The 19,271-nt window shown below is 40.9% G+C and overlaps 1 protein-coding gene across 1 annotated transcript in view; it reads right to left on the bottom strand.

Moving 5' to 3' along the window:
• The window catches only part of KCNH5 (potassium voltage-gated channel subfamily H member 5), a 166,446-nt gene that overhangs the window by 42,109 nt on the left and 105,066 nt on the right, over window positions 1–19,271 (bottom strand). The window contains exons 9-10 of the mRNA XM_064659421.1: window positions 11,405–11,657; window positions 170–366 (exon numbers count right to left, since the gene is read on the bottom strand). Of these exons, the coding sequence (XP_064515491.1) occupies window positions 170–366; window positions 11,405–11,657 (450 nt within the window). The remainder of the gene's footprint in view (window positions 1–169; window positions 367–11,404; window positions 11,658–19,271) is intronic.

The following is a 19,271-nucleotide window of genomic DNA, read 5'->3' as shown; positions in this document are numbered from 1 at the left end:
TTTTATTGAGCCATCATTACAAGCAGTGACAGGAGTTATTGAAAGGCCAGTCAATCTGCAATGACCTTAAAACATCAAGAGTGAATCAGGGGTTGTTAAACACTGCAAACAGTCTGCAGGAGCGTGCAGGCGGTGAGAGAGAGGGAGAAAACAAGAGCTGTTGCCTTACCCGCTTCCTCAAATTGCAGGTGAGCGTGAGATTCCTCGAGAAGGAGTTTGCAAAAGCAGTATAGAAGTCCAACACTTTAAGCAAGGCTTCTCGTTTGATAATATGCAGGTCGCAGTATGTCAGAGCCCGAACGTTGGCACATGCGTGGGCCAGGCTGGTTTCCTTCCAGAAGATATCACCAAACACATCACCTTTACCTGAAAAACAGCAGGACAAATTTGTTGCAAGGTAGAGCTTAGGCAGCGTTCTTCAGCCCACAAATGATTTCTTTCCAAACTGCCTTACACTTCCAATTATTCTCACATAAGCCCCCAGCTGTGAAAACTAATAAGGGTGAAAGTTTTAGAAGTATCTGAGGTACTTGAGTATCCTTAACAATAGCCCCAGGTTTTTAAGGTATTTATAGATCACCCTGTGAAGCATAAGAACCAGATTGTAAAGGCCCCCTTGTTGCTGAACATACAAGTAATGGATTTTTCAAAGGCTTCCAAATATAATGAGCACTTAACTAATGTTCAGGTGATTGAATATTTCAGGTGTCTGTTCCCAAGTGATTTAAGGAGTCCCACTCTTCCAAAAACCCTCTGACATCCAGGTTCCTACATCTTCACGGCTCTACAGTGTGGTACAGGAGCCAGCTTCCAGGGCCCAAGGACCACATTATAAAGGATGTTTAAACGTTTTTAATTCAATTGAAGTGGCAACACTCCTTCTGAAAAACCCATCAAAACCCTCACTGAGACTTTCAAACTTTAAATAGCCAGCTCTAAATCTTAAACACATCCAGAAGTCTAGTTTTAAACCCAAACTCATCCATTTAACTAGAGACTTAGGCTTAAGTCTGTATTTCAATGTTTGCTGAGTAAGAAAGGGCTTGACACTTTAGACATCCACATGTATAAATACCTTTAACCAGCTGGGAAAATTACACCTGAAGGCCACTTCTGCATTGGCAGGGAGTGTAGCAGAACAGCTGATGCTGAGGACTTGCACATTTTGAGGACTTGGGACTAGTTGTAGTCCAGTCCCACGGACAGAGGAGCCCCAAGGACTGGAAGTGCATGAGATGTGCTCTGACACACCTTGCCTTCCTTTCCTCTGCAAGGAATTCATACACCACACACCTATGCTAGACAATGAAGCTGGACAAGTCGGGAGGACGAGGACATCAGATTCAAAATCACACTTCTGACCCAACAAAAACACCAGCATGGGTGCAGACTGGAGATGGGCTTTCAGGTTTGGACTCTGTGGTTGTTCCAAGAAGAGGCAGCGGAGTGGCAGCAACAGAAGCATTCAAAAACTGCCTCTTGCTATGTGGCCACAGGCTGGGCAAGGGCCATGGTGTGTGGTTTGTGGCTGACATCTCAAATCCTGAAGCAGAAACCATGGTACAAAGGGTATTTTTTGTTTCAGACCCCAAAGATATCCCTGCTCTTTATTTTAGCAGTTATTAACAGGAAAGTAAAATCAGTTAGTCAGTGGCTATTGATTCCAGGTACCTCAAGCAGGTCATTGCTGAAGGTTAGTGATGTTATAGTTTTGGGATAAAAAAGTAACACATTTTAATACTTCCTCTTTTAAGAACTTATAACATTTCACTCAACTCTACTGTGGGAACCAGAATGCTAATTTATCCAACATTATTACTTTTGGGGGTCAGAGGCTCTATTTCTCTGTTTCCATTTCTGTTTTAGGTATTGTATCCAGTAAAATATATCTAACATTTCTAGGCAGAGTGAAATAAATGGTTCCAGTCCTCCTTCATTTCCCTGTTTTTATTTTCTAGCAAAAGTCTCTATAGCAGAATCATCCCTTAGAAAGGTTATAACTGCATCTCATTGCACTGCTTTTAATTCTACACATTTTGATGTAATTAAAATTAACTACAATACATAACACAGCTGGTATAATTTATAAAACAAGTTGTTTTAAAATGTTTTCCTTAATACAGAGCATTTTCTGGTAACATTATAATTTATCCAATGTACTGTTTTGAAATTACCTTTTGCAGTTAATTACCCTTGTCTATACCCACAGTTCAAAACCCAATTTACAGACATACTCAGCACAGTTACATAATTTATAGAAAACAGACCATTTCTGAAATGCACAAAATTGCTTAATGGATTTGCTCTCTGAGGTGGACACAGGACAGAACTGAGTCCTGCTTTTGGTGGCTGCAGAGTGCACTTAAAAACACAGAATTCTACAATAGGGGCTATTATGGTTTTCCCTCTGAAATGTGAGTGAGCCACTTGTTTTCTTTTCAAATTGAAGGTAATACACAGTTAATTTAAGTCAAGAGGTTGAAAGCAGTGGATGCTCAGTCCAGAACTCTGCACGACAGTGTGTTACAGAATCTGTACACAAACCATTGATTAATGAAACCACTATTCATAAACTTGAGAAGATCTCAATGTCTTCAGTTCTGTGAGGCAGGGAACTGCACTGGCTCTCTCAGAAAGGGTGGGACATGATGAACTGAACTTATTCACTCTTCCATGAGCCATCGCCCACTGGATTTGAATAGTGAAACTCCAAACTCCTCTTACATTGTTGTTTATACTCTCTAGAAAGTATAAAATCTTGGAAGCTTTTAAGAGTTCTTGAATTTGACATTTCCCCACACAAGTCCAAGCCTTATTTGATGGTTATAAATGTGCTAAGGAATGTACTGAACGAAAACAAAACCTACCAGATCCTCCAAAACAACGTGTCTTTTTTCATAAATACAGAGATTAATGTAGTGTACTTCATCCCTATTAAATGTAGTTCACTGCATAGAGAGTGGTAATTATTCACTCAGGACAAGATTAGACGTTACAAAGAAATTCTTTACTCAGTGGGTGGTGTGGCACTGGAACACGATGCCCGGAGAAGTTGTGGATGCCCAACCGCTGGAAGTGTTCAAGGACAGGCTGGATGCGGCTCTGAGCAACCTGGACTAGTGGAACATGTCTCAAACTGTTCTACGATTCTAAGGCTAATTTTACACATTGCAACTAAATAAAAATAAAACTTTCAGAGTTGCGACAGAAAATTTAACTGGTAGGTCTGACACACCAGCTACTCAAAGACTTGCATATATATACATATTGTTCACTTGCAGGGAACATGCAGACCTCCAGGGAAAGCCCCTCTGGGGCTGGGCTGGGAATACAAAGGCACTGGGGCTGATGCAGCCTGCATGATTCCCAAAGCCTCTCTCTAGAGATTTATTGAGGGCTCAGCACATTAACTCTCAAACCTGCATGGTCCTTAGTCCTGAGCAGTCTTAATACCCCTCCTGACTGAAAGCAAAGCTGTGGGAAATTCTCCTGCCCCTGCTCTCACAGTGCCCAAAGCATTGCTGAAAAAAAGAATGCCCTAAATTAGAGTGGGAACTGCTTGCATACATTTTCCACTTGGTGTGAGGAAAGGGAGGAAGAGAGTCAGTATTTGGACACTGCTGGATTAAAGCTGGCAGAAACATGGGTGTAAGGATAGAATCACAGGATCAAAGAATCCTTTGGGTTGTAAAAGACCTCTAAAATCATCAAACCCAATCATTGACCCAGCACTGTCAAATCCACCACTAAACCATGCCCCTAAGCATCACATCTATAGAATTACAGACTCATTTGGGATAGAAAAGACCTCCAAGATCATAAAAACTTAGATTTGGGGACTGAAGGAACCATGGAAAACAGTAAGACATGTAGGGTGTTGGTGACAGGCATAATTTTTGCTGAAATAGCTACACTTCTAAATACATAAAATATACATATATATATTCATGCATATTTGCATAAATATATTTAGAGACAATAATACAGTATTTAACTATGTAATAAGTCATGATATTTCTATGCACCGTCTTCTATATTTTGATAACTCTCCCACACAGATTTGAGGGGGCAGATATTCTCCACAGCCTTGCACCATGGACTGACTTGCCAATTCGTCAGACAGCAGCTCATGCCTGGACCTTCCAGGCAGAAAAATTTGTAAGGGCCTTACGAAACTCCCCAGGAGACTGCAGATGGAAGGAAAAAGGGCTTGAACTTGCAGAAGAAAGACTCTTGTTAAACAGTGTCTCAGAACCCACAAATATATATATAAATATATATATACATAAAAATATTATATATATATATATATATATATATATATATATATATATATATATATGTAAAGACAAAATTTGTCCTCCTTCAGATGCGGACAGAAACTGAGCTAATAAATATCCTAGCAGACATAGGAGCTTGATGAGTCCTTCGGAAGAAAGTTTAGGCAGGCAGTTAAAGAATCAGTTCTTGGTGGGAAACAGCACTGGGTAAAAACACATAAACAGGACCAAAGCTTCTTCTTAAGGTAATGAAGTGTTTTTCTGTGCAGTCTTAGCTAATAGACCAGCTGGCATTCCCCCCATTTTAAAACATCTCCAAAGTCCCATCAGCCACACTAGCAAAAGCTGGACATGATGAATAAGGCCAGCTTTCCATCACGATACACTCAAATCTTATTTTGCTTATAAAAAGCAAAGGCTGAAATTGCTTCACAATCAGTAAAACTGTATCATGTAGAGAAAGTGTTCATCTAATCATTTCAATTTCCACTAACTATGAAGTGATGACAGCATGCACACAAGTGGAGGTCAGTGACCAAATGCCATGTTCGTGCAGCCATAATTACATATACTGGTATCAATATTCACACAAATACATCTGTGTCTATATATCTGCAGTGGAACCTCTGGCTGCAGGACAGATGTGCCCCAAACTGATGTAGACATCCAGTGAGCAGGGAGGGAATCAGCTCCTGTTACCCAGAGTAGCAAACAGCTCCATGATGGCTCAGGGATTAGGCCAGCTCTGCAGCTCCTTATCATGGGACGTTGGAGTTGGTTGCACAGGTTTACAAAATTGTGGGACATATTCATGGAATAAAACCTATCTGTGGCTATTAGACACTAAAGATTTCCCTCTGGGTGAAATAAAATTGAAATATAATTCAGTGGAGGGTTGGAGAATATTCTGGGGAAGCACACATTCCTACTTTCTCCGGCACATCTGCTATTGATCATTTTTGGAGACAGGCTGCTGGGCTGCCTGGATTTCTGGACTTAGCTGATACAGTTGTTTTTGTCTAAAGAGGGGATCTGGAGAAGATGGGGGTGATTCAGTGGTGCACATTCATCAGGTGCAGTTGCCATCTGGGACATCACTGCTTCCTGTAAGCACAGGCATGATGTGCAGAGATGACACTACACTGTGAGAGAGAAATCTCCTTGCTCCTGTGAACGTTTTATCCTCAACTTCAGTCTTTTCCTGGGGCATCCAGAAGGGCCACAACTCCCTTGGAAATCAGATCAGAGCCAATCCCTGAGCAGTGTGAAAATCCAGCTCCAGGACTGCACGTGACCACGTGAAAGGGCAGAATGATGTGAGCAAAAAGCATTTCTAGTAAAGAAACACTAACAAGAGACTGTGCCAAAGATCCAAGTCCATGCTGGCAAAGGTACTTTGCATTATTTAACGCAGTGCAACCTTCCACATCTGCACCTGGAAGCACAAAAGGAACTGACCTTTCTTCCAGCATTCAGGAAGAAATGCTGCAAGCAGAGCACAAGGTCCATAAAGATATTCTCCCCCATCTCTCTCATTTTTAGTGCAAGGATCCTAGTGCTTCATATCTTTCTAGAAGCCCCAGCTCCTGCAGACAGGTTATTTCCATTTTGATTTTATACCGAAATAAGTTTCTATCCTCCCTGACTGATGAAATAAACCTGAAAGCATGAGCATTCCCACCACCTTCAAAATTCATAGGGCAAATACGATTTCCTCAAACTGTTAGTCTGATTTAAAAGAACTATATCTCATGATTTTTAAATAATTTTCCTTTTCTTGTGCTGCCAAAACTTCTGAGTTCCTGCTTTTGGCAGTGAAGCGTGCAGGTCTAATTCAAAAACATTTCAATTCAGTGAAAGGAATCTTTCTGACTCTGGAGGCTGTGGATCACATCTATAACACACCAGCTGGCACTAAATTAAGATTGATGTTTCTTATCATAACTAACTATCATGCAGATAGAGACAAAATATATTAAATTTACAAAATAATGTGAAAAATTCAAGTCTGTCAGTAAGAACTAATAACACTTTTGAACAAGTATCAGCAGGACTAAATCTTACACATGGTACTTTGGATGTCAACCCAGACCTGCAAGGTTTGACTGATTTCAAGGCAGTTAAGAAGAACTGCACAGTGCAGAGCAGCACGTCACACTCATTTTCAGATCAGTAACCCTTCAAGTATATTTGCAAAATATATTTGCAAAGTATATTTGCAAAATACTTTGAGATTCAGCACTTTAAAACAGCCTGAATCACATTAATTATTTCAGTTCTGCTAGCTGAAAAAAACCCCAAACCCTTGCTTTATGAATCATTTTCCTCTTAGTTAATTTAGAGCTTTAACTCATTGGAACACAGGGGACTTTTCTATAGATGAAATAGGACACAGGCTGTTCTGTAAATTGCTACCAGGTGCATGTTACTAACCTGGGGAAATGCTCACAATTAGTCTGCCTTGGTTGACTTTACATGAAAAACAAAAAAAAAAGTTCAGTATAAAATATCCAGAGTTGATTTGACACAGGGGCAAATTCTGCCACTTTCATTCCACTTGAGAAGAAACCCAAGCTGCAACTAAACTAATTAAAATCACAGAATTATCCACTAATACTATGAGATGGAATTGCACTGACAGTTTTTCATGTCATAAAGTGCATCACATATGGTCAGTCTTGTCCTGCACAAAGCACATGCCCGGTTGTGTAGGCACGGAAACTCAAACTGCTGGTGCATGGATCTCAAGCATCAAATTACTAATGCCCCCGGATGAGAACTATGGAGCACCTGGGTCTCCTGTTCACCTAAATGGGAGCTGCTACTTTCTCTGCCTCTAAAGAACTTTTCCCCATGTGATTTGGTAGGAGACTTAATCTTTTGACCTCCAAACACATGTAAGATTTAGAGCAGAAAAAGACTCATCCCTACTTTCGGCTGTCATCCTAAACTCAAGAAGACACTTGCTTTCCTTTTTTCCTCTGATACTGCATCATGCCCTTCCCAGATCAAACGTTTGGAAATAATTTATGAAGCAGACCTTTAATAAGGTCTGGCTTGCCTAATAACAATAAATCCAATAAACAACAGGTTGCTCTGGTATTATATGCAGAATATGCTGAGAATTAACATGCAACACATAAAGGCAAATGACTTAATTGAATACACATGCGATCAGGACCGTAAGTGTGGCTGAAACATGAACTATTACATTTATATTCATTCTGGCTTGACTATCAAAACTGAATTCACTCAGCAACAGCCCCCACCAGGAGTCCAGTGGTCGATACCAATTTTTATCGCTATGCAACTTGAGCAATATTTTTGATCAATTCCTACAATCAACATCTGAACGCGGTGGGTCGTTATTTTTCTGCTAAAAAAACCTACTTCTTTAAATCTTGTTAATCAATATGCCCAGTTTAAGTTACTGTGCAACTTACACAGCCAGCTGTGCAAATAGCAGGAGCTGGAAAGCAGCTTCCAGAGCCCCTTGGCTTGCATTGCCATTTATGTGAAACTCCTCGTCAGGTGCAAATTCAGGTTAATTGCAGCAGGGACAATTATTAGGCGCTCTCTGGTTGCTGATGCCTCTTTGCATTAGCCTGGGGACTCCAAACCCCCAGTCCTTCCTGAGATTCTTCGCTGAAAACACCTCCCTGTGTAGAGCAGTGGCAGTTAAATTGTTTACTCCTGCCTGAGATGGTGGAAAATCACTGATGTGCCTTCTCAGGGTCACCTCACTTGCTGGGAAAGTTTTGATAATTAGAGACAAGACTGTTTGCCCTTCTCCATTATCCTGGAGACTGCAGATGAGTTATGTTAAAATGATCGTGCCTTCTTTCCTCCAGTGTATATCAGCACCTCATCACACCAGCTCTGCACAGGTGCACCCTCTGCTACAGCAGCAGCCAGCACCTGCAAAAGGTGGGAGCCTGGTCTGAAGAAATGGAGGCAACTAATGAGGGAAACATAATGGGGCACCTGGCTATCTCCATTAATGAGTCCTATAAACTCCAGATCTACAATTGGAGCCATTCTCTTACTGTACATGTTTCTGTAATGCTGGTTACTGCAGTGTCTGGGCATTTAATTATGCACAAATGAGAACAAAACCAAACCAGGGGAGAACAAAATGTCACAGTGCTGCAAGTTGCCCTGTCAATCACTAGGCTTCATCTGCTTTCAAGCCCAAGAAACACCAAAGGTGGGGCCATTGAGTCAGGAAAAGTGCTGCTGAATAAAAGGATGGCTGTCTCCATGGTGGAGCCTGAGGAAAGCACATGGTTGGCATGCCAAGTCTCCTGAGGACACCCTTTCAGCAGGCAGGGAGACAGTGGATGGGCCAACTCACTGGGGCTGTGAGGGAAGGGAACATGACAAGGGAAGATCAAGAAGGGGAAAAGCAGCGACATCATGGAGTGATTCATGCTGGGACCTGAGGGAGGATGAAGCCCTGCACTTTGGACAGAAGCATGAATGTAAGAGATGGAAGACGATGGTTCTTAACCTGTTTTGATGTCCCTACCTGATTCACTTGTCTAGGATATTCCACATGTAAAAATACACCAAGCAATCCATCTGCAGGTGAGCATGGTTTAAAAAAAAAAAAAAAAAAGACAGCTCTTCTCTCTCTCTTTCTTTAAGCAAGGCAAATAACACACTCCTATATTAAATCACGCTACACTGTTATTTCCTGTGCAAGGAGCATAGGCTGGCAGACAGCATGTCCTGCACGTTCCTGCTTTCATAGAGGAAATTAATGAGGACAAGTTTCCAAAGGATACCTATCACATTTCCACTCTAGGTTACTTCTGGGGCATGGAAAGGTCGGACAGACTGATAGTGCAGTCCTGCAAGTTGACTTTCCCCAGGAAAACCAATGTGATGGCAGATGCTTGGAGCATTCAAAGCAGGTACTGAGGTTTTCACGTTAGGCAGAGGTTTTTAAACCTGCTCTCCGCCTTAGGCAGATTCACGCTCCTTGTGCTTGAACTTCTCAAAGCAGAGCAGATCAATAAAAATTATGTTCTTCACTGTCTGATCTGCAGTCGCTATTTGCAGCTGCCACAGCTGCCACTATAAATGCCTTTGCAACTACATCTGGGAGAGATTTTCTTCCACAAGTGAATTTTTAGGATACGACATCCCATAATTACTCAGTTCACTATTCTTCTAAATAATCTGTCAGAGCATAAAAAGACTCTTCAGTGTGCTCTACGACTAGAGGTAGCAGTTTATCTTGCTTTAAGTTACATTTGCACATTCTGCCAATCCCTGTAGTACAGGACGAACACAGCTCTGAGTCACAGGATCGCACCTCAGCAGAGAGAATCAAAGGCAATTTGGGTAATCAAAGGTAATTCACTTTAACTAGATAATGTTAAAAGTCTCTCTAGCCAAATGGGGATTAACGTGGATACCAGATTTACTACATCTAAAAGGCAGAAACAAAAAGTTCTTACTGTCATTCCAAACGTAAAATATTCATTAATAAATGCAATGAAGTTTTGCATGCAATCTATTTAGTGATGGCTCCTAGTTCAGTAAATTACATATTTATTGTTTTCACCATAAAAACCATTTATTTATTTTAAAGCTGCTACTTACTCTTAAAGCTTTTGTTTTTTAAATAACTGTAAGCAAATATATCATCACTGAGATTAATAATAAAATTGAAATGGCCCAGTGAGCTGAAATACAAGGAATATTTGTTGATTTAGGAGCTTTCATCATAAGGATTTCACATCTGAATATGGAAGCAGATTCATTCTTACATTAAATCTCTCTTCTTTCAAAACCTAAGTGTATACTAGAATACAGAAAGGTGCAGCAGGTATTTGAAAAGAGTATGGATATGTGTTTTCCCAAGTTCATACTCTCCATCTGGGAGGATCTGAGTGATGCCCTGGGGAAGCCGTTCCCATGCAGCCTCATCCACACACCTGCACACTGCCCAATCCCACCCCAGTCCCAGACACACATACACAGGCTTTTAGGGAAATGTCAGGAGTCTCTTTCAGCTACATGCTTGTCCTAATTCCTCCTCTCCTTACTCTTGCTGCCGGTTGGGAAGGAGCTGAAGTCTGACTCATGACCAGTGTTGGCTCTCTGCCCTCTTTCCACATACCAATGCAACTCCCAAGTGTAACCTTTTATCTCCAAGTGATCATTCCCCAGGAGATATAAGAGAGACTTACAGAGCCCTCTGAAGCCACCCTTACAGGGAAGAAGCAGTACAGAGCTTCAGTGGGCTGCGAGGGACCCCCTCGGACCAGGAACCAGGAACCGACTGGATTTGGCCACAGGGAGTCACAGCTCCAGTTTAAGAGAAGGCAAATATTCAACAGGATGTGAGTTCTACAATAAATGGGTTGATTTTAACCAGGCAAGACGGGTTCTGGATGGTTTTCTTCTACATGGTTCTGCCTCTGAGGAGGATTGCTGTCTCAACACCCCTGCTGACCACTCAATCCCACCATCTGCTAAACCATCCCAATCCCATACAAGATAGCAAGGAGTCTGCATTAGTCTCTCTCCCACCTGCTGCTGGCAAACCAGGCAACACAGTGGGGTGACAGGGTGGTTAACCTGGAGCTCCCCCATCACTCAGACTTGTCATGACTGTGGCTTGACACATGGTGTGACCCTATCTCTTTGCAAGGTCAGATCAGACCATTTATTTTCTGTACAGCCAATTCACTACAAGTGACAATTTTGCTTCTTTATAGAGACTGTTGCAGGTGTTATTCTGGGCTAGAATGAAAATCCCAGCGTGAAGGTTAATGTGGAAATCCTCCTGAGAGAGTAATATTAAGCAATGTGCATTTCCTCCAACAGGCTATTTAAAAGATGTCGAGCACACAGATGCCATTCTCTTCTGCTCAGAGACACTGCAACTGTGACCACTGAGCCATACTGGGCAGAAAGAGCACTCCCAATGGCATAAAAGATTAAGGGTTTGCTTCTAGAGTACGATCTCTGGAGACACAGTATCTCCATCTTATGACAACTACCAGCCTCCTGTAGTCCCAGCTGATGTCAAGCAAGACTAGTTAATTTTCGAAACTAAGCAAAAGGAAAATACACACAAACCAGAAGCATTTCAACAGAGATCACTGTACCTAAAATAGCCACCACCTCGTCGTCCTGGATGACTTCCAAGGATCCTGAGACCACAAAGCAAAGAGCATCGACGCTTTCCCCAGCGTGATAGATGAGGTCCCCCGGGGCGCAGTGGATGGTCTGGAACTCCACGGCCAGGGCCCGCAGGCAGCCGTCGCTGGCCAGCCGGAAGGCAGGGTGCTCGTTAAAAACCTTCCGGTTCAGGTGCACGCAAATATCTGCCCTCATGTCCTTCGGGCAAATCGAGAGAACCTGAGCAAGAGAGAGAGGGAAAACAGTCAGCTGGGAAAGTGACACCAGGCTTTATGAAATAACCCAACGGATGGATCTGAAGATCCGCCTGGGGGGGATCTTGAAATCCATTCATCCCATCATTTCATAAAGCTTCTGGTGGGAACTTTATCCTGATTTGGGGTAATCTTTTTCTATCCATCTACTGTTTTCATCGCAGCTGAAAGGGTGATTTGGAAGACAGGACTATTCTGTTACACTGTGCTCATTCCTAACAGCTTTCACACTTGTTCTCCAGAATTGCAGGTGGCGCTACTATGTTCTGTTTGTGGTTATCCCTCCAGACTTGGTGCCCAGACTATCCTCCTGCTGCCATGCTCAGTCCTTGCAGGAGCACAGAGCTGAAGGACCTTGAAGACATGCAGAGACAGACCACTCACAATAGAAAACATCACATTTTGTTCACAGCCAAAAAACCCAGGTCTCAAAAGTCTTGATGTAGGTGACCACTTACCGACACATTTCCAGACACACCCAGGGTTCAGTTTCAGTGAAACATATAAGGAATAACCTGCCCAGGAGGGCTTACAGACTAGAAAATCCACGGAGATTAGAAGAAAAAGGAAGTATAATGAAACCTTATGAAATGTAAAGTAAAGGTGAGTGAAAAGCTGTCCTGTGAACATCAAGACATCTCCATAGCAGACCAATTAAATAAGACCTTCAACTAGTTTCTTACCTTAAATAGCTTTCCCTACTGAAACAGCAACACAAATACACCTGAAGAAAGAAAGTGAAAACTTGTGGATCTTGTTAGGTTTGTAAACTGTGTGTTTAATATTTGCACATCCTCCTGAACACACTAACATCCTTATAACCCTCAGATGCCTGGTAGCTAATTGTACTGAGAAACATACAAAACCTTTCAATGTTTTTCTAGGACAAATCATCAGAAAAGTGTATGAGACTAAGAGCACTCTGGAAGTCTCATATAAAGAAGACTGCAGATCGATAGTACTGATTAATTTCTCATTGTAGGGAATTAATCTGGCAGCTTGCTCTGCAGATAGTGAGGGAGACAGGGACATTGGGTCAATGAGTTGACCACTGAATATTAGCAGAGAGAGACTCTGGTAACCCCGACTGAGCTTTGAGGCAAATGGTCATGTTAATAATGAAGTAAAGCCACGATTTTAATTTCTATTCAATGAAGAAGAGGTATAAAACTTACTATTGCAAAGCATTACTAAAGGTCCTAAAACATAGCATGTGAAAAGAATAAACAGCTTCTATTTCAATAATAATATTTAGTCCTCTCCTTATTTAAATATATCAAAGTTCCTTTGCAGTCAAAGACAATGAATGCAAAAAGGTGTAATACAAGTTATTCTCCTATTCTCTGTACTGTAACAGTCTAAGGTGAGAAGAGGCTACTGCAACCATCTACACTAACCTCTTGCATTAACAATTTTCACATCAATCCCAGAATACCTGGTAAAATTATAGCCTAGAAGGCCTTGATTTAATGTTTTCAAATGATATAGGGTAGTTGTTCCAGGGGATAGCTACTCTTTCTTTCAAAACATGTTGTTTCTGAAGTGATTTCTTTTTTAGTTTTCAGCCAACAGCCAGAGAATCTTCTCATCTTGTTCAGATAAAAGACCTGCAATCATCAGGAATCTCTCCCACATAGAGGTGTTTATAGAAAATGATCAGGTCATTTCTCAATCTCATCCTAAGAAAAACAAGAGAGATAGATGATGCTTTTTGTGCCTAACACTATGAAGCACAGTATCTCTTCAGAAATTTCTCCCTGCGTGAGGCTTTCTCACTTACAACCACCTTCCCAGAGCTACAAGATAATTATTTTTTTATTTGATTTAACACAGAGTAAGTCAATTTGGGTTAATGATATTTTTATGTAACAAAATGCTGTACAGAACACATTAAAATACCCTGCATAAGTGTGTTTTATCATAAAAATTAATAATAAACACATTTGACAAGACATATTCTCCATAAACCATCATTTGCATTAGTAGTAATGTCTTGTCTGAGTCACTGTTGACCACATTCTGTCACACATTTCCATAATTTTATTAGGGACAGATGTCAATTTCACAAACTTCTATTCTCCTGAGTCATTCCATTTACCATTAGAAATATGGGCTCACCTTAGTTTTTCAGTAAGAAACAGAGATTACTTTGGAAAGTGATTGCTTCATCTCGGCCCTACTTCTGGATCAAACAAAGTTTGTCTATATTATAACAAAACAGAAACATGACATCTTTCTTCACCTCAATAGTAACTTAATGAAAAATTCTGCTTTCTTTTGTACCATGATTGATGATTTTTAACATTTTTATCTACTCCTGCGCCTAAATGATGGTTATAAGTTTTTTACGTCCCTTTAATACTTTCAGAAATGTAAATGGTTTTAACCTAACAAGGTCATGCCAGGAATTCTCAAACACTGCTCTTAAGAAAAATGTCTGTGTTCATACGTGACTGATTACTGAATTTTATCTTTTAAGCTTCCAAACTGCAGGAAAAATTGGTTAAACTATTGCAGAAGTTGTTCCTGTAAGATTCTGAGATGTTCCAGGCCCCTTTGTCTTTTGGAATGCAAAGTAATTGAGTCCCTCAAGAATAAAAGCCACTTGGCTGCAAAGCAGCATACTATCTCCTCACAGATACAGACTTATATACAGACTATTAAAAGTGAGCACTCGAAGAATTGCTCTTTTTACAGACACACAACAAACATATGTATCATCACACACTCCAATACGAAGAGATGGATAAAATTCCATTGCACAGAAAAAGCCCACCTCGAAAAGCATAATTCAGAAATTTTCTGGTATCTTGATAAAGTGATTCTCCTAATGGTGTATCATTGTACGTAGACACATGAAGATAGCACTTATCAACTAGTACAGCACTAAATGAGTAATGATCCAAGACTTAGCCAGGAACAAATACTCTTAATTTGAGTTTTCTTGCCTGCTACACAGGTATTGAGAACAGAGAGTGAAGCAGACGAAAACTAAAAAGAAATATTTAATATTTAAAGATATGGCAAGGTATTGTTGACTACCAGAGATAAATGTAGATATATGTAGGGAAAAAAAGAGAGCAAAGATAGAGAATTCAGCTACATATTTACTGTATACTCCAAGGGCTCCATGAGCTCCAACCTGTCTCGGCAGCACTTCTTTTTGTGTTCACAAATACCAATGTCATGAATGCAGAAGGAGTCTCACAGATACCACCAACTTCTCTATTCCTTATACTGTACAAAGGGGCTGTTGGTGACACAGATTACAGTAAGTAGTAATTTTCATGCTTCCAAAGAGAACACATAATGAGATACAGGATCACACAGAGGCATTTGGAAGCTAATGATAAATAGTCCAAAGACCGTAAAGATCAGAAAATGAGCACTTCGAATTCAGACAAATATTCATCTGAAAATGATCCCTTATTGACAAGAATTGGACATTCTTACTGTGAAATGGTCTTACTAAGATCTCAGCATTTTTAAGGCAGCATGCAACTAAAAAGATACAAAACAGCAGCAACATGATTGTCCCTGAGTCCATAGGGTGTCAAAATGCACACGTATGGGTGTAAAATAGAAATTTAGTTGAAGGGAAAGGATACCCTATAATGCTCAGTCATTTTTTTCACTGTAAAGGAAATGCCTCAAACACATCATGTTAATAGAACCAAAGTTCAGCTGGGACATTTGTTCTACCCTGTGTGTTCTTTCAGCAGCGCAGCAAAAACCACCAAGACAAATTTCTTAAGAGGAAATTTCCTTAGAGATTTGAAGACCTTTCTCAGTGAAACCTGCAGTTTATAAGGCAGGCAGGATATTAAGGTCACTGACAGCAATGCTTTAGTAACTGATGGGTTTGGAGCTCACGACTTGGAGCGGTAAGTCTGCAGGGACCAGATGCTTGTGCTGCTACAGAAGTTGCTCTGTAATAAATCTGTAGCCACAGACTTTGCAGTCATCTTTCCCATATGCATCCAAGCAGCGTGAAAGAACAGAGCCTGCTATGTATCAGTGCAAAATCGGAGGAGAAGTCTGAATTCTACCCAGAGGAAAATCTTTGCTGGCTGTATAAACTGTGACTCCACCAGAAAAGGAGCAAGGCTCCGTGTCACACATGAACAGCACACGTATCCACAAAGACCTGAACTACCACAAAGCTGAGAGAGGAGAAAGTAAAGCACAGAATAACATTTATAATTTTCCCTCTCTGCACAGAGAGCAATACCTCCTCAAAGCCAGTATAAGACAATTGCTGAGCTCTGCCATCACCAGCTGGCACCCAGGTGGCGCAGGCCCCAACATGACACCCAGTGCAGAGACTCAACACCATCATCATCTCTAGAGCACCCCATGGTATATGTAAAATGCTGATGGTGAGTGAACAGCTTGTGGGTGCTGCCAGAGATTGGGACAGCAACCAGCTCTGGAAGACCCACAGGGTCTCACTGTCTTTTCAGTTCGAGATCTGTAAGGGGGTGGGAATTAAAATTCCCAAGGAGGAGGTTTCATCTGATTTTTTAACTCCCTCATCCGTTTCCTCAGCATGGTCAGGCAGTTTAAGATAAGCCCCTAGAACAGCTCAAAGAACTCTACAGGGAGCAGAGATTATAAAAAAAGTCAAAGAAAAGCAAATGAATGAAAAAAAAACTGTACGTATTAAGAGCATGTCCAAACAATATCTTTTAGGATGGGCTTACAGGTTTAAGTATTTGTTAAAAAACCTTCCCCAGCTGGATAACACTACAGGATGGCTTAGCAGATATTACAGAATCTGTTAAGACTTGTTAACAAAAAGGGCAGAGGCCAGTGAATCACGAACATTATCTATTGTCAATCCTCTTTCAGTACACAGGATTGTCACTTTCTGGGGGTTGTAGGTAGGGAACATGTTGGTTGATACTCAAGCAAAGAGCTTAGACAGTCTTTGTGCTGTAATAACAAGGACTGTTTCCTAAATGAATAACTGTAACAAATATCAGAGATACTAAGAATGTCAGCTTTGAAAATACATATAATAAACTCCTCCAACTTCTTACCCATTCGAGACCACAGATAGCTCTTTTTATTTTGTGGAGAAAGGCCACTTTGGGTTTTCAGACATATTCAGCAGCCACAATCAAGGTCAGCTCTTTCCAAAAAAAAAAAACTACAATACTCACTAGGCACCTGACCAAGTTACTCAGATTTTTAGAAAGATTTGGCTCATTTGAATGTTGAATTCTTTTTCAGGCCTGGCCAAAAGTGTTACATTCGGAGGCCAAAGAGGCAAAGGTAAGAAAACAGTGGATTGGCAAATCACAGAACATTTTCCTGTAATAATCAGGTAATTTTGTAAGTAACTCGGAGGTGATATAGGGAGCTGAGCAGTAATTAACCCTGCATGCTTTAGGGTAATCTTTAATACATCACTGAATATCTTGGCACTAAGAACTGAATTTCAGCAGCAACGGTGTGCTCTGTTTTAATTGGAATAGAATCCAAGGTCATTTAGATTTAAATGCTCAGAAATCATGATTTGAAAATCATGTCTAAGTTGAGTCTGGCATGTTTTCTTATTAATGATAAATGAGCTGAACCAGTGAGTAAAATGGATAGATTTGGTGGTGTAGTAACAAAATTAAGTGGTTTTTTCAGCTGAGTAACATGAATAAGAGACATTATGAAAATTCCAAGAAATTGGCTGTAGAGTCCATTAAATTCCATTTTGCCAACACAGACAGAATCTGGCTAGGGGTTTGAAAATCAGGGGAAGATGAGAGGCACCACTATGCCTCTTTTAACGAATCAAGTGGTTCACCAGCAAAGGGGCTATTGGCTTGTCTAATGCACTGAAAAGTGTGGCACACTAGTCACATCCACTGATGGCCCAAGGTAGTAGATCCCAGGTTGCCTAGGGGTTATACTTTTAGAGGTTTTATTGTTTTCAGTTTTGCTGTAATATCTGTACCAAGCAAAATTATTGCAGGGCCTTCTAATGGGGCAAAGGATAGCAGACCACAGGGAAATCTGTCATTAAAAATCAACTTTCTAGATAAAAGAAGAAAAAGAAACATCAGAAAGAACATGGCATACATCAAAGGATTTCTCAAGTCACAACAGTTTTTGGAGCAACAGCTTCTGGCACAAAGGTCACCCTTGGAAGAAGGAAATCAATCAGTGGATTATTTTATTTTGAGCTCCTTCTGGAGGTGGCTTTATTTTCAAACATCCATCCTTAAGTAAAGACATTCAAGGAAATGAAGAATGAAAAGAGATCTGGAGAAGACCTTCCCCAATATGTGGTCTCTGGAATAGACAGCCCCTTGTCTGCTCCATCCCTTTGGTGGCAGTGCTGCCTGACCCATCCATTCAGGTACTTATTCCCCCAGGAAATAAGCCTGTGAGCTGTTCCATATCCCTGGCATTTTCTCAAGCATGACAGGTTCACAGCTCATTCTGTATCAGTCCCAAGACAGTACATCCAAGATATACATCCAAGAGTCAGAGATAATTGTGGATAGTCTTTCCTGGCTCTGCAGAGTGCACACAGGAGGTAAATAATCCATGCTATCCACGAAGGGGAAACAGAAAGCCCCACTGGTGCACAGGCCCTGCTCACGGACCTCTGGGAAGGACAGGGAGACCTTGACCATCTCTCCTGCATCCCGCTCTCCAAAGAACCGTGGATTCAACTGTACCTGGTCCTAGCTCAGCTCTGTGAGGTGAGGGACGACTTCTTGTTCACCTCGTCCCGATCTGCAAGGAACGACCAACAACCTCGCCTCTACAACGAAACAAAAATACTTGTCCAAACGATTTTTACCTTCCCTTTGCAGCAGGGAATTGTATGCAGCTGTTACAGCTAATTTTGTAGAAGTTCTCCTTGGCCACGAGTCTTGGAAGCCTTCTACCCTGGTCTTTCATGAGGAAATCCAGCCAGCACTTACAGACACCTCTATGTGATGGGACATGGTAGGAGTGGCAGTCTGATTCCTCTATGACAGGCCTGATTCCTCTACGTGTCTCAGGGTATCACTAATTATTTCTACGGCTCTTGAAGATCTTATTAACAGCAAACATGAAAAAACTGCATTGTCCTTGTGTAAATTAACTTTTAATGAAGGTACAACCTGTGTCTATTTACCATAAACCCATCTCTCCTGTATGAAAGCTTAGGGGGCCAGCAGTGAATAGTTTTAATACTGTGTAATTTTCTCATGATTTCCATTTCAGTCAGTGCAATGTGAAATTGGCTCTCATTATCACAATTGCCATTGATGTTCAGGTTGAAACTAAATAAGATGCCTTTTTTCTCTTTCAACCTATGGCTTTTCTGAAGGAAACTACTGTTAAAACATGATAGACATTTATTTAATTGCTTTCTGAGCAAATTCTAAGCCATACAACAGCACAGAGGTCAAGAAGAGAAAATCTTTGGGTTTTACTGACATTTCAGAGCATCATCATTAGATAAGACCTTGAAACACCTGCATGTTAGTTAATGGCTGTTCTGCTTTCATGGATAATGACCTATTTCTTACAGAAGAGCTAATATCTATAAATTTCTCATTTGCTGCCTGGAGATTTTAATAAA

This window comes from Pseudopipra pipra, chromosome 6, assembly GCF_036250125.1.
Source record: "Pseudopipra pipra isolate bDixPip1 chromosome 6, bDixPip1.hap1, whole genome shotgun sequence".
Classification (NCBI taxonomy): Eukaryota; Metazoa; Chordata; class Aves; order Passeriformes; family Pipridae; genus Pseudopipra; species Pseudopipra pipra.
Note: the sequence above shows the minus strand (reverse complement) of the source record. Positions and strands in the feature narration are given on the sequence as shown.